This window comes from Notamacropus eugenii, chromosome 1 (genome assembly GCF_028372415.1).
Source record: "Notamacropus eugenii isolate mMacEug1 chromosome 1, mMacEug1.pri_v2, whole genome shotgun sequence".
NCBI lineage: Eukaryota > Metazoa > Chordata > Mammalia > Diprotodontia > Macropodidae > Notamacropus > Notamacropus eugenii.
This window is the reverse complement of record NC_092872.1, coordinates 650650526-650665462: the sequence shown is the minus strand read 5'-3', so window position 1 is coordinate 650665462 and position 14937 is coordinate 650650526. Positions and strand designations below refer to the sequence as shown.

Genomic DNA, 14937 nt, shown 5'->3' with positions numbered 1-14937 from the left:
TCACATTCCACTAAAGGAAAGAATAAAATGCACACTCATTTTGGTATGAAAACCTATCTCACAATACAGGAAAGTGGGGGATAAGGGGACAAGCGGGGTGGGGGGGATGATAGAAGGGAGGGCATGGGGAGGAGGGAGCAATTTGAGGTCGACACTCATGGGGAGGGATAGGATCAAAAGAGAATAGAAGTAATGGGGGACAGGATAGGATGGAGGGAAATATAGTTAGTCCTATACAACACAACTATTATGGAAGTCATTTGCAAAACTACACAGATTTGGCCTATATTGAATTGCTTGCCTTCCAAAGGGAAGGGGTGGGGAGGGAGGGAGGTAAAGAAGTTGGAACTCAAAGTGTTAGGATCAACTGTCGAGTAATGTTCTTGCCACTAGGAAATAAGAGATACAGGTAAAGGGGTATAGAAAGCTATCTGGCCCTACAGGACAAAAGAGAAGATGGAGACAAGGGCAGAGAGGGATGATAAAAGAGAGAGCAGATTAGTCATAGGGGCAATTAGAATGCTTGGTGTTTGGGGGGGGGAGGGGATAAAAGGGGAGAAAATTTGTAACCCAAAATTTTGTGAAAATGAATGTTAAAAGTTAAATAAATAAATTTTAATTAATTTAAAAGAAAAAATCTGGGTCCTCTAATGTCAAATCCTAAACTCTTTTTATTGTATACTGCCTGTTTCTAAGCCCATTCAGTGCTGTTACACAAAGTAAGTTGGTACACACTCTAATACATTTTCCATGACAGATGGTGGCAGGGGCATGGCGTACTCTGCCTATAGCAGCTCCATCAGGTCCTGATGAATCAAATCAAAGTTTGTAAATTCTTATATGTTCCTGATTGGTTGTTGAATAATAATGTTCACCCTCATTACATTTTACCACACTACAAGTGCAATCACTCTTACAAACACTGTGGACTGCCTATACCTCAGAGTTTTAGTGAGGAACATTACTATTTAATTTTGAAGTAGAATATATGCCCAAAAGAATGCAAGTTCCTTGAGGGCAGGAACTGTTTTATATCCTCAGCAATTGTCAGACAGTCCAAAGTAGATGCTTAATAAATTAATGTCTGCTAAACTAAATTAAAAAGTAAATCGTTAAGGAGTAAGATGGCAGTAGTGATCACATCAGGAGCTTAGAAAAAAGACAGCGATAGAATCTGCATGAATATGTCTCCAAGTTTTAATCATCTGTAAAACTAACTTGACTGGAATATATTTTTTTTATTCTGCCTGCTTCCATGTGCTGGAGGTTCCTCTTAATTCCATGCAAGGAGAATTTCAAGGTGTCATTCAAGAGTAGAATTTAAATGACAAATAAGTTTCTGCCATAATCCATGTGAAAATTTAACATGACAAAAGTCTCAACATGACAGAGAATGACCATTAATGACTGGCTTCAGAATTCATGTGAAGTCAAATTTCTACTAAGAGACATATATGATGTCTCAAAGACCTACCAGAAGGAGTAGTTTTATAAAAAAATTATCTATCCACTTGGGTTTCCAACTTGCTGATTAGATTTGAGGAGAGATTAGAATGAAAGCTATAAATGACACTGGCCAAATGCAAAAGAGCTGAAATGATCTTTATACTCATCCTTTCCAAATCTATGGTCATCTGAAGGCACTGAGTACAGCAAGCAGAAAGCTTGACAAACTCATTCTAAAAATTTTGAACATTGCCAAAGCAGCAAATCACCAAATTGTTGAACTACATATACAAAACTGATTAAGACAGATGTTACATTTTGTTTTCAAACAACAAAAAAAAGTTACATTAGTGTTCAACAACAAAACTCTTCCATATTAATTTGATATGCCTTGGTTTCCAAGTACACTGGATTGCATTATATAGTGTTACTGAAATTACCTATACTCCCTGGAGCTTATGTGCATGATTCTAGAAAATAATGAATCCTGTTCATTTATTCACAAAGGGCATCAAGTTATCAAGATTTCTGCTGAAATATTGCTGTGGAAGATGCTTTGGTTTTGGATTTCTTTCTTTTTTTTTTAAGTCAACACCACTCCAATACAAACACAATCTTCAATTTTATTTTAAAATAATCTATATCTACTTGATCTTGTTAACTTTTAGGAAAAGGAACATATTAAATTTACAAAAAAGTTAACTCTTAACTATACAACTGAGGACAAAGACGAACCTTGAAGACCTATTGACTGATGATAAAAGTAAGGAAATCTGAGATAGGAGCCTTTTAATAGTTTAAAACAAATAACTGTCAACAACAGTACTACAACTTCAGCACTATTTGACTGCAAAGAAGGAGATATGATCCCCAGAGTTCTTCAGCTTTCAGGATTCTGAGTAAAAGTCAAGAGACAGGTAATACTGACAGAAAACACTAGCAAAATATAACTTACGATAAATGTCTTTAATCAATCAAATCAAATCATTAAATACAAGCAGAATCTGGGTAGGAGTTATTCCTAATAAACTATAATAAGTCATAAGAGAAATCACTCAAAGAAGGCACAGATAAAAAAGGAGGCAAATCATTGACTTTGGAGTCAAAGAAACCTCATTTGAAGAAAAAAATCTACAAATATCCTTCAAGAACACAGAATGAATACTTGGATTTACTATATAAGAGGTCAAGCCTTTAAAATTAAAATTTTTAAATAAACATAAATGGCTACAGAAAAAAAACCTATGAAAACATCTAAGTCAGTCTTTTAAATCCTTAAAAAAATGCTCTTAGTAAATCTAATGAAGAGTTAAAGACAATAAAAGTAACAATAAACTGCCATTCAATTCAAGATCTACTACTAAATGTAAGGGTCAAAAGAATCTAAAAGATAGAGCACAAATATCTTTTAATGTCCTAGCTAATAAAACCAAAATCTTTTAAAACGGAAAAAACACGAAGTCTTCCTGACTTTTCTTTTAGACTCACTTAAATAAAAAGCAATAAAAACGTATCATTTTCCTCTACTGAAAACATTAAAAAAACAAAACTGAGGTGAAAAATATCATGTTGTATTATTTTCATTCTCATTAAAAAAAAAAAAGAATAAACAACAGAACCATTAGTTATGTTTGCTGAACAATGTCCTACAAATCTCATGGTATGAAGTTTTATTTAGATCAGTAAATACTCTTCGAAACTTACACTTAAGAATGACATTTAAGACTTCGAATCTAATATAATTTACTTCCTAAAATACTAGAAAATACTGCCATATGATTCTTTCTTTATAATAAAAGATCTGAACAGTTATAATTGCTTTTTCTAAACTGTCCAAATAATATACTAATTATAAATATTATTCTATTCCAAAATATTTAAAATTATAGCTATTATTATTCTCAATAAATTTATATACATAAATCTATGGTAATATTATTTAACTAGAATATTATTACTAAAAAAATTAAATTAGATTTTTTAAAAAGAACATTATTACTTACATCATCACTCTGCTGGGCTTCTTGCATAACAAATTCTCGGACCATGGATGGACTAAACTCTACTAGATAAGAAAATATATCTGTAGCAGCAGACCTGACCTGCAAATCATCCATTCCCTGAATAAAAGAAAAATTAAATTACTCAAATAACACCTTGTAAAACAGCATAATCTGACAAAATTTACTATGTGTGGTTTGTATACTACTCTTTGTACTGAGGGAAGATCAACCCCTGTCCTGTACATGAATAATACAATATGGAAACAAAAAAAAGTTTTATGCTAGTGATAATTTCTGTTGCTCCCGTCACCCTGTCATTCTAAATAAACTTCTTAACTATGTGTCCCTTCCTTTTCCTTCCTGAATAAATATTAAATCTTTAGAGCTGGATGTGTTTAATAATTAGCTTCTGGAGAGGCAGCATAGCATAGCAGATAAAAAGTAAGGGTCAGAAAAAGGAGCATATGACTTTAATTGACATCTGACACACACTGATTTTGTAATCCAGGGAAAATCCATGCCACCAGGCAAATCTCTAAACTATAAATTGTGGAACAGCTGCACTCTTGCACTGATAAAAGTAGTTTCTCCACCAAGAATTTACAGCCTGCCACCACATTCCCTGCCAGGGTAACTGATGGTGCAGTGGATAGAGTGCTGGGCTTAGAGTCAGGAAGGACAGATATAAATTTAGCCTGAGACATTTACTCTGTGACCACAGGCAAGCTGTTTAACCTTTCTTTGCCTCAGTTTCCTCAACTGGAAAGTAGGAATTATAATAGCACCTACCTCCTATGGTTGTTGTGAGGGTCAAATGAGATAATAATTGTTAATAGCACTTAGTACAGTGGTGCCTAGTATATACTAGGTGGCTACGTAAATGAATAAATGTTCATCTCCTACCTCTCTGTCCTCAGGTTTTAGAAATTCCTGCTCTTGGTTTTTGTTTTTACCATAAAAAGAACAAATATTCAATTAATTAGATTATGTATTCTTTAATTTGAAAAGCAGTATGGCATAATGGACAGAGAGCAGGCCCCAGGGTCAGGAAGACTTGGATTCAAGTCTTGTAACCAATACAAATTGACTTTAGGACCATGGGCAATTTATATAACTTCTCAGTGTTCCAGGCAACTTCTAAGACAGTAAATCTTCATTGGTGGAGGAAAGAACTAGTTAATTTTTTAAAAAATTAACTCAAGAAATATTAAGTACCTTAAGGCAATATAAGGCAATGACTCAGCAAGAAGAGGCATAGATAAAAAAGATACATAAAAAAAATTTCTAACTTCAAGTAACTTCCCTATAAGCAATGACTTGAATAGGAAACAAAATAATCAAAATTTCTCATCTCAAAATCATAAGAAAATTTGAACTTGGTAGTCTCTCTTTGCTCACACTGACTCCTAAGTCATACTTCTAGCCTTTCAAAAATTGGTCTTTTATCCTGGATGTGTCTTATTTTCTTCCTTAATAAGAATTTTCTTCCTCCCTCGCTGTCTCTAATTGAGAATGTTTTCAAAAACCATTTTGAGAAATTGTAAATGTTTCTCTAACTGAACTATTGAATGATTAGGGAGGGTATGACTAGTTTCTCCAGAGGATACTCCATATTTCGTCCGTTATCTGTCCCCCTATCAAAGCCATTCACACTCTAAAAGTTACAATTTTAAACAAAAACCCCAAACCATAAAACTTGTGTATCTGTTAATATTTCACCAACATTAGCCAAATAATAACTGTGATTACAATAACTGCATTACAAAATATCATTCTATATTTAAAATACATTGGTGGTATAAATTTCATTATTAAGACCTGTAATATCAAGATAATAAATTCACAATTTCCAAAAGAGCAAGGAAATTATATAATTACCATTACAATTTCAAGAGCAGGAAGAATCCCCAATTTTGCCAAAGTTTTGAAAAATGCATCCCTGTTTTGAGGTTGTAATGTTTGAGAAAATGCACAGAATTCCTTGAAAAAATTAACCTGTAAAATGTGAGAAACCATAGTAAGTTGACATGTATGAAGACAAATGTGCAAGTTCACTGGAATGTGGTGCTATAGTAAATAGAGCTCAGTATAATACTTTTTGGCCAAAACCCATGTCTTTTATGCGGTATAAATGCACCCAACTATGCATATCATAGCTTCTCTGCAACGATTATCTTTTTATTATAAAAGAGTCCTCCCTTATAAATGCAAATGTGATGGTTAGACTCCTAGAATCCAATTAAGTGAAGCAAATAGCACTGTGGCATAGTGCACAAAACGCCCCCCCCTTGACTGCAAGCTGGGAGACCTAGGCTAGAGATTCCACTCCAGTATTTCCTAGGTCTGTAATGCTGAGCAAGTCATTTAACCTCTGCAGGGTTCCATTATTTATCTGTAAAATGAAAGGGCTTAAAATAGATGATTCCTAATATCTCTATGAGTAATAACATTCTAAAAATGAATAATTAAAAAGAAAGTGTACTAGATAAATATTTCATTGTTTAGACTGGTTTACAATTTACTACAGGCATCAGAGTAGACAAATTCCAGGGGTTAGTAGACTCTTAAGGACAAAATACTGGCAGTTTCCAATTTACAAAATGAGCTGTATTCCAAAAGTTCCCTTGTAAATCGGAAGCCTAAAGCTTCAGAACTCATATCCTAAGACAAAAGTTACAAAAAAAGTAGACAAATTATCAGGATTACACGTGGAAGCCTATATATAATTCAACGCAGCTTTAAGTACCTAGTCCTAGATTAATATAGTTTGGTCTTGGACACAAAGGACCCATGCTGTGTGCAAGAAGAAAAATAAAGTTTTCTTCTCCTTTCTTGAACATAAGATTAGTCCTAGTAAAAACTTTGAAATTTGCAAATTTCATCTTTGTACTCCTCCCTCAAATCCAAGAATACCTGCCTCTTAGACCTATATGCCATTCTAACTCTAACTCCTGCCCTTAACCTCACCAATGTTTCCCTTTGGTCCTAATCAAAATGTCTATTTCCTGGGTACAGGTGACTGAAATTAAGTACTGTTAAGAAGAAAATACTAAAGTACAAGTATTTGCTTTAATACTGATGTTTTTAATAATGCTTTTAATATAAGCTTCCAAGGGATTTTATATTTTGAAAAGAAGATGTTTATATCTAAATTTCTGGCAGCATAACAGAAGTGTGTTTAAAAATTTACTGTGATGTAATGTGTTGGGAAGAAACAAGTTACCCCATAGGCAGACCATCCCCTTCTCTAAGTTTTTTCTTTTCTCTCACTTTCACAAGCACAGAAAATCTAAGCGCTTTAAATTTTTGAAACATTGCTCCCAAAGCAGCAGCAAGGATTTTTGCAATTCTAAGACACAGTAGAAAGAAAGACAGGGGCAAATATCTGTACATACATGATGTTTGCAAGTCTGATGTTTGTATGATGGGGACTATTTGTCCTGGAGAATGCTTGAGAGATTATGAATCATCCTAAAGATATGCTGGTGGATGTGTAATTTCATACATATGGATACTACTAACACCAATGGAGATTAACAATTCTTCTTAGCCTATGTGATTCTTTTCTATGTCTTTCCATAAAACATCTAACATGCCAGAGGCCTTCTGATTATTTTAATCTCTCAGTAGTACTAACGGAGCATTTTAACTGTCCAGTTCGTGTCTCATGCTTACCACTGCAACATGCCCACTTCCCTTTATTTTTTTTCACCATAATCTTTTTATGCCACTTCTTGCACAAAAGCCTTTGTTCTGATATAGAAGAACTGGAATGGAATCCTGACTCCAAGAATGCTACATGTACAGACTTGAGCAAGTCACATCATATCCCTGCATCTCTATATCATCATCAGTAATCAAGTATCTAAAATGTGTTAGCTGCCATGCACTGTATTCTATATGCTAGAGACACAAATGCAAAAATGAAAAAGCTCCTGCCCTCTTAAAATTTCCCAGAGAAGAAATGAGAAGAATGGACTAGGAAATCTTTAAAGTAACCTCCAGTTCTAAATCCTTTGTTTCATAAAGTCTAACAATAAAGCAACACCAGAAGAATACACAAGTGATAAAGAAGTGGGTCTTTGTAACAGTGAGCAGTTTGTGATCACTAGAAGCACATCCTACTTTCCCAAAAAACAACCCATCCAAAAAACTACCACCTGCTCAATTCTGGGCCCAGCTCCTCTGCAATCAAATTAAGACCCATCCAGTAGCATTCATGTCTGGGGAAGAAAGTGAAGACTTTTAAGAGTACAGGTGGTATTTTAAAAAATCACTGCCACCAATCAAAGGCAAGGATTTCAGAAGAAATGGCAGTTTTGAGAAATAATCAGCTGGTTATTAAGATGGTTTCTGAAAATAAGTTTTATATTCCTGGTCCATATTAAAAATACTCAGGAATGAAAAGTGAGAGGCAAAGAATGAAGTGTATCTCACAGGAATGAGAAAGATACATTTGTCTGCCTTATAAATCCCATCAAAGTGTTTTAAATTGAAAAGGGAGGGGAACAACCTAAGTAATAATCTAAGAGGAAATAGCTAAATTGAAAAAAAAGAAGACACCCAGAAAGTCACAGGAAATAAAATCTAACAGACAGAAATAAAGCCCATGGCCTGAGATGTTTATATACAAGTATACCAAATATATTCAGTGAAAAAAGTGAACCAGAGATCAAAATCTAAGATGCCAAATCTGAACTCAGAGATGTAATAAATGAGGAAGTGGGTCTGGGCAACCTCTAGGGTCCTTTGCATCTCTATACCCAAGAGCCTATGATTCTCATTCCTCTCATTTTTGGCACTATGCCTCAAGCGTAAGATTGCATTCACTTTTTGAGAGAACACGTGGCCTAGTGGGCAAAAAGGTTTGTGAGTCAGAAGTCCTGCATCTGAATCCCACCTTGGATACTTACTAGCTGTGTGACCCCAGGCAAATCACTGAATCTCTCTGGGTTCTCAGTTCCTGTTTTATTGATAATCACAGCTGACATTTTAAATACTGCTTTAAGGTTTGTATTTTACTTTTATTAACATATCTGATCTTCATAACAACTGCACAGACCACATGGCTAGAAAGAGGAAACAGATGAAAAGGTCAGGAAACATAAGACTAGCACATAGGCTTTATATAATAGTAATGAGAGACCTCAATTATCAAGACAGTTCCAGGGGCTCTCTCTCTCTCTCTGCCGAAAGCTAATAACAATCTTTATTTGCAGCAGGACAGCTAATAATTACATTTATTTGCTTTAATAATTTTTTCTTTAGAAGTAGTGGAACCAAGAAAAGGGAACAACTTCTAGATCTGATTCATATCAAGAAGAAAAAGTGATTGCTAGGATAGAAATGATAAGACCTTTGCAGAGAAGTGAACACTTTATCTTAGAATTTATGATAGAGATGAAAAAGAAAACCAGAAGTCAAACATGAACCTTAGATTTTAGTAAAGCAGATTTCAAAAGTTCAGAGAAAGGAAGGCAAACATTTCAGTCTAAAATTCTATAGATAAAGTCAGCTCAGAAAGGATGGGATACTCTCAAGAATGAAATTTTTCATTCTGAAGAGACAAAAGGAAACAATTCCAAGAAGGAATAAAAAGAATATATAGAGAAGGAGATGCACAGGGAATTTACCAATAAAGAATTTTAAAAAGTACTATACAAAAACAATATACACTATTAACTAGTTATATGAAAAAATGACCAATATCACTAATCAGAGAAAGGCAAATAAAAACAAGCATGAGGTTTCACCTCACACCCAGCAAATTGGCGAAGATGATAAAGTGTGAACATAGTCAACACTTGAGAAGCTGTAGAAAGACAGGCATACTACTCCACTGTTAATGGAACTATGAATTAGCAAAATAATTCTGGAAAGCAGTTTGGAATTATGCAAATCAATCGACTAAAGTCTTTGACCCATAGATTCCACTACTAGGCTTATACTCCAAGGAGGTCACCGACAAAAAAAAATCCTAAAAAATTTGTAGTAGCACTTTTTGTGGTAGCAAAGAACTGGAAACAAAGTACACGTCCATCAACTGGGGAATGGCTTAAAAAAAAAAAATTATGATATATCAATGTACCATGCTGTAAGAAACAATTAATTTGGTAAATACAGAAAATCATGGTAACACATAACTGATGCAGAGAGGGAAACAAGAGCCAAGAAAACATACACAACGTCTACAGCAATACAAATGGAAAGAACCACCACAAAGAAACTGAAAATGAATACTGAAAAATTACAAAGAATAATAACCTTGGTCTCAAATAAATGGTAAGAATACATCCCCCACTCCCCATCCAAGTTCGGTCAGGTCCAGTCCTTTGCAAAAGGGGTTCCAGCAGTGAAGAGCATTACATATATTGTCAGATTTTTTTGATGGTCCTGATCAGTTTTGCTGAATTTGCTTTTCTCTTTTCCTCTTTAAAAAAAAAGTTCTCACTTGGCTTTAGTTTAAAAAAAAAAAAAATAGAGCATAAGATCAATGGAAAAGACTAGATAAGGGAGATTTAGAAATAATATGACTCAATAGCCCAGTGTTTGATAAAGTGGAAAATATAAATTATCTAGAAGAAAACTTACATGATAAAAATGTTGGGAAAGCTGGAAAGCAGTCTGGCAGAAACTGGGCCTAGATCAGTGATCTTCTACCATATTCCACTATACATTCTAAATGGATTATGCAACCTTAATATTAAAAATTATACTATAAAAAAATTTAGAAGAAAAGCAACTTATATACCCCTCACTGGATAGGAGATATATCCTTAACCAAATTAGATACAGAGGCAGTTACAAAAGATAAAATAGCTATGTTTGATTACTTGAAACAGAAAGGCTTCTTCATAAACAAAATTAACACGCTTTAGAATAAGGGAAGAGGTATAATGAGTAAAAGAATCTTTGTATTGAATTTCTTTGATAAGAAGAAATATAAATAAGTATAAATAAAAATATATAAGACTAACAACCATTACCCAATAGAGAAATGGTGAAAGGACATAAACAGTTCTCAAATGAAGAACAGCAAAATATTTTAGAACATGAACAAATGCTCCAAATTACTAATAAGAAAAATGAAAATCAAAACAGCCCTGAGGTTTTACCTCCCACCCTGAAAATCGGCAAAGATGACAAAGAAATGGCAATAGTGAATTTGGATGGGCTGTCAAATAATGGGTATAATACATTGCTAGTGGAGTTGTAAACTGGCACAGTTTTTGGAAAGCAGTTTGGAATTATGCAAATAAAGTGACTAAAATGTCCATATCCTTTGAACTAGAGGCTCACATTAGTGGGCTTAAATCCCAAGAAAGTCATTAATAAGGGAAAAGTCCCCATATACACCAAAACATTTATAGCAATACTTTTTGTACAATAGCAAAGATTTGGAAAACAAAGTAAATGCCTATCCATTGGGGAATGGCTAAAAAAAAATGGTACAAGAATGGAATGGCATAGTATTATGCTGTAAGAAATGTGTGTAATAACTACAGAGAAAAATAGAAAGATTTACATGAACTGATGCAGAGTAAAGTAAGCAGAGCCAAGAAAAAACAACATGCAAAGTAACTACAACAATGTAAGTGAAAAGAACCACGTATTAAAAATCAAAAGTGAATGTGACATAATTGTAAAAGATAAAGCAGGACTCGAAAGAAAAATGAGAAAACATCGCCAACCTAACTCTTAATGAAAGTGGGAGTCCACAGGTGTTACATTTGCCCACATTTTCAGCCTTTTACAATGTATCAATTTGTTTGCTGATCTCCCCTCCACCCCTTTTAAATACCACTGGTTATATAGGTGGGCTCTCTGGGAGGAGTAAAGGAAAGTATAACTGGGATAAATATGATAAGAAACAAGATATCAATAAAAATCTATTTTTAAAAATTCTCTGTTCTACGTGGGAGGAGGGAGGGAAAGGAATACTGAGAAATCCAGCTGATGAAAAAAAAGATTAAAAAAAAATATTTTTAGAAAAGACAAATACAGAAGAAGGAAGCAAGTACATGTAATGGAATCTGAATCCAAAAGCATGGCACCAAAAAGTACAAATAACATTAAGGATATGAAAGTCTGGAATAAAACTGGTGCTGACTAGTAATGCTAAAGTAAACAAAATGTTTTTTTCCAGTTGTCTTAAAAAAATAAGAGGTAAAGGACTATTGCTTGGGGTGATTTAGAAAAGATTAAATAAAGAAAAGGCAGAACTGCCAAACTTTTATTTGTTTTCTGTGATCAAGAAAAATAATCTATGGAGTATTCAGGAGAAAACAAAAATGGCTAGGCTAATAGGGAGTTAAAACTCAAGATAAATAAGAGATGAGACACCTAATTATACTTGATGAGTTAAATAAAATTAATTAAATCCAAGGGGGTGAAGCCAATTGCTGGAGTTATATCCTTAATTCCTGGGACTTAATAACTGCTTGTGGATTGATACAATTTCTCAGCTTTTGTCAGTCATCTATGACAGACCCTGGAGAACAGGAAAGGGAACAAGAGGGCTAAATATAATGTTTTTTAAAAATGGAATTAAGTTTGATAGTGCAGCCTGCTTAATTTGCATTCCTAACAAACTTCTAGAACATATCTTTAAAGGAATGGTTAGTGAACCATTCAGAAGACGAAACAGTGATCACAAAGCCAGCAAAACTTCATCAAGAACAGACTGTGCCAGACCATACTCATTTCCTTTTTTGATAGCTATTGTAACAGAAGATGGGGGAAATATTTTATCAGCTTTATCCAGATAGTAGCAAAGCATGTGACAGGCTTTTATGCTATTGTTATGGAAAGAGAGTGATAGGCAACTAGGTGGCACAATGGATAAAGAGTAGGTATAGTCAGGAAGACCTTAGTTCGAATTCAGCCTGATACCAAGTAGCTGTGTGACCCTTAGCAAGTCATTTAACTTGTCTGCCTTATTTTCTTTATCTGTGAAATACGTGCAATAATAGGATCTGCCTCTCAGGGTTGCTGTGAGGACCAAATGAGATGGTAATTGCAAAGCCCTTAGCAACAGTGTCTGGCACAAAGTAAGTGCTATATAAATGTTAGTTATAGTTATTACTGTTAATACCATCACCATCATCATTGTCGCTAGAAATTAATTAGGTAATATTAGAGTTAGATAGATCTGTTATTACTGGAATGTTCAAATCCAAAGAGTGATCATTAATACCCAAGACTAAAGGAAATCCTTTATGACAGTGTTGATTCATACTGAGCTTGTGTCTACACTCCAGTTAGATGAACTTCTGTCTAGCTAGACCTGCCCTATTTTGTTCCTAAGTTCAGTTTTTTAATCCATATGAGATTTTTTATTTGTCCTTCTCAAACTTCATCTTAAATAGCACAGGGCACTCTCAAGGAAATCTCTCAGTTGGCATGGAACCATTAATGCCTACCTTTTGAGTATGGCCATTCTACTAATTCCAAAACCACCTAACTCTAGTAATGCCTAGCTCATATCTTTGTTTCCATAAGAATGACATTAAGAGACTTTGTTTAGAAAAAAAAGGCAAATCTGAATTTAGGCTGCATTATTAATATTAATGTTATACAGTATCCAGTAATAGGGAGATATCTATCCATATTCTGCTGTGGTCAAGTCACATCTGGAGCACTATGTTAAGTTCTTTGTGCAAGGAAACTGGTTAGCCATCTAGATCATTAGAAGGGTTTTAAGAAGTCATATGGACACTGGATGAAGGAAATGGAGGCGGTTGATAACAAAAAGATGTCCTAGAGGGGACATGATAGTTGTTTTCAAGAATCTGAGGGGCTATCGTGTGGAAGAAGTGTTTTAAACTTGTTCTGAGGGCAACAGAGGGCAGAACTAGGGACAACTATTGAAAGTCCCTAAGAAGCAAATGTGGCATTGATACAAGGAAAAACTAACAATCAGAGCTACTGAAAGTTGACAGGGTGCAACTAAGCAAAATTTAGATGAATAATAATCAGTTTATTGAAGAGGAGACTTATTTAGGAACTGACTGTATAGATGATCTCTGAACTACCTTCCAATTCAGACGCTACAATTCTCTGGGCAAATAATATATTTTGTGCTTTGATTTTTACAGTATGAATGATTGGATCTCTTTTTTTTTTGTATTGCTATACATTTTGCTAATCAGGTTTTTGTAGTATTAATCTTAATTAATTAATTGCGGTCTTAATCTTAATATACTGTTATCACCAAAAAGGAGAGCTTGGAACACTTTATCAACTGGGGGTTCTTACGTGGATTCTACGTATGTAGGTCATTTTCCATGACACTGCAAGACATCTTAGGTAAACATGTTTTGTCTGTTTTATGATTCATTTGATACTCATCTCAGTCTATTTTTCAACAGTTATTTCCACATTTAGGTCTGTTGTAGTATATACATGTATATATGATGTTTAATATATGTATGAGAAACTTTCTTTGAGAAGAACTTTCAAAGCTACATTTATGTTCTGCCAACTTAAAATATTCCAAAAAATAGACGGAATTGGGTTTACATTTTTGGCTGATCTCAATTATATAATCATAAAGATGTGGTGTGCTTCAGAAAGATAGTTGTGAAAACTTTCCTGTTCCTTCTGGTGTTTTTTTTAATCAAGGATACTTCAATGTTAAGTATAGACCATTTTCATAAAGATTATAGGGATGAGACACTAGGCATATAAGTCAGTAGTTGGTGATACCTTTTTGATTGTCTCGCAGGGGTGGGGAGATAAACCACTGTCTGTGATCTTTCGTATTCTTTCATAATCTTCCCTCTTTGAGCTATCTTGAAAAATAATTGAATGCCTTTAAAATTATGTCACCTCCTGCAAGTATTTCTTCTGTAATTTTTTTGTTCAGATCAAGGCACTCTTCCTAACTTTATCTTTTTAATGCCAATGCCATTTCCTCATATAGTACACTGGCTTGTGATCTACTGCCACAGTCTTCAAGAACAAAGGATCACTTCCATACCAGGATGAAGCATCAAAGAAGGACTTTTGTGAAAGAGTCCTCGAGATACTAAAACCCCTCTGAAGCATCTTAAAGAAACACATGAAAATGAAACCATCAATGCCAAACGAGTCAAATAATATATTTATCTTCCCTAATTCCCTCCACCTAAACCCCATCCTCAATAGCATAAAAATGTAAAATCAAAACAATTTAGTCAGATGAGTATATGTATACTTATGACTTCTAGAATCACATTTTGGAACTAGAAGGGAATAACAATTATCTACTCCAACTCCCTCATTTTAGTGATGTGGAAGCAGTTTTACTAAACTATTTTTGGCTTTGTTATTTGTTGTATATCAAACTCTGCAACTTGGAAAAATTGTGTATATCCAATATTAAAGGAATTTCTACATTCAACTACATCTGTATAACACAGAGAATCAGAGTTTGAGGGAACCTTAGAAACAATCTAGGCCAGTTCATTCATAAACAAGAATTCACTCTTCAAAAATGGTAATGTAA

At 34.2% G+C, this 14937-nt stretch overlaps 1 protein-coding gene across 2 annotated transcripts in view; it reads right to left on the bottom strand.

The window, feature by feature from the left end:
- Nucleotides 1-14937, bottom strand: part of PPP4R3B (protein phosphatase 4 regulatory subunit 3B) — an 86584-nt gene that overhangs the window by 24189 nt on the left and 47458 nt on the right. For both annotated transcript variants that reach the window (XM_072635520.1, XM_072635519.1), the window contains exons 6-7: nt 5328-5444; nt 3450-3566 (exon numbers count right to left, since the gene is read on the bottom strand). In XM_072635520.1, the coding sequence (XP_072491621.1) occupies nt 3450-3566; nt 5328-5444 (234 nt within the window). The remainder of the gene's footprint in view (nt 1-3449; nt 3567-5327; nt 5445-14937) is intronic.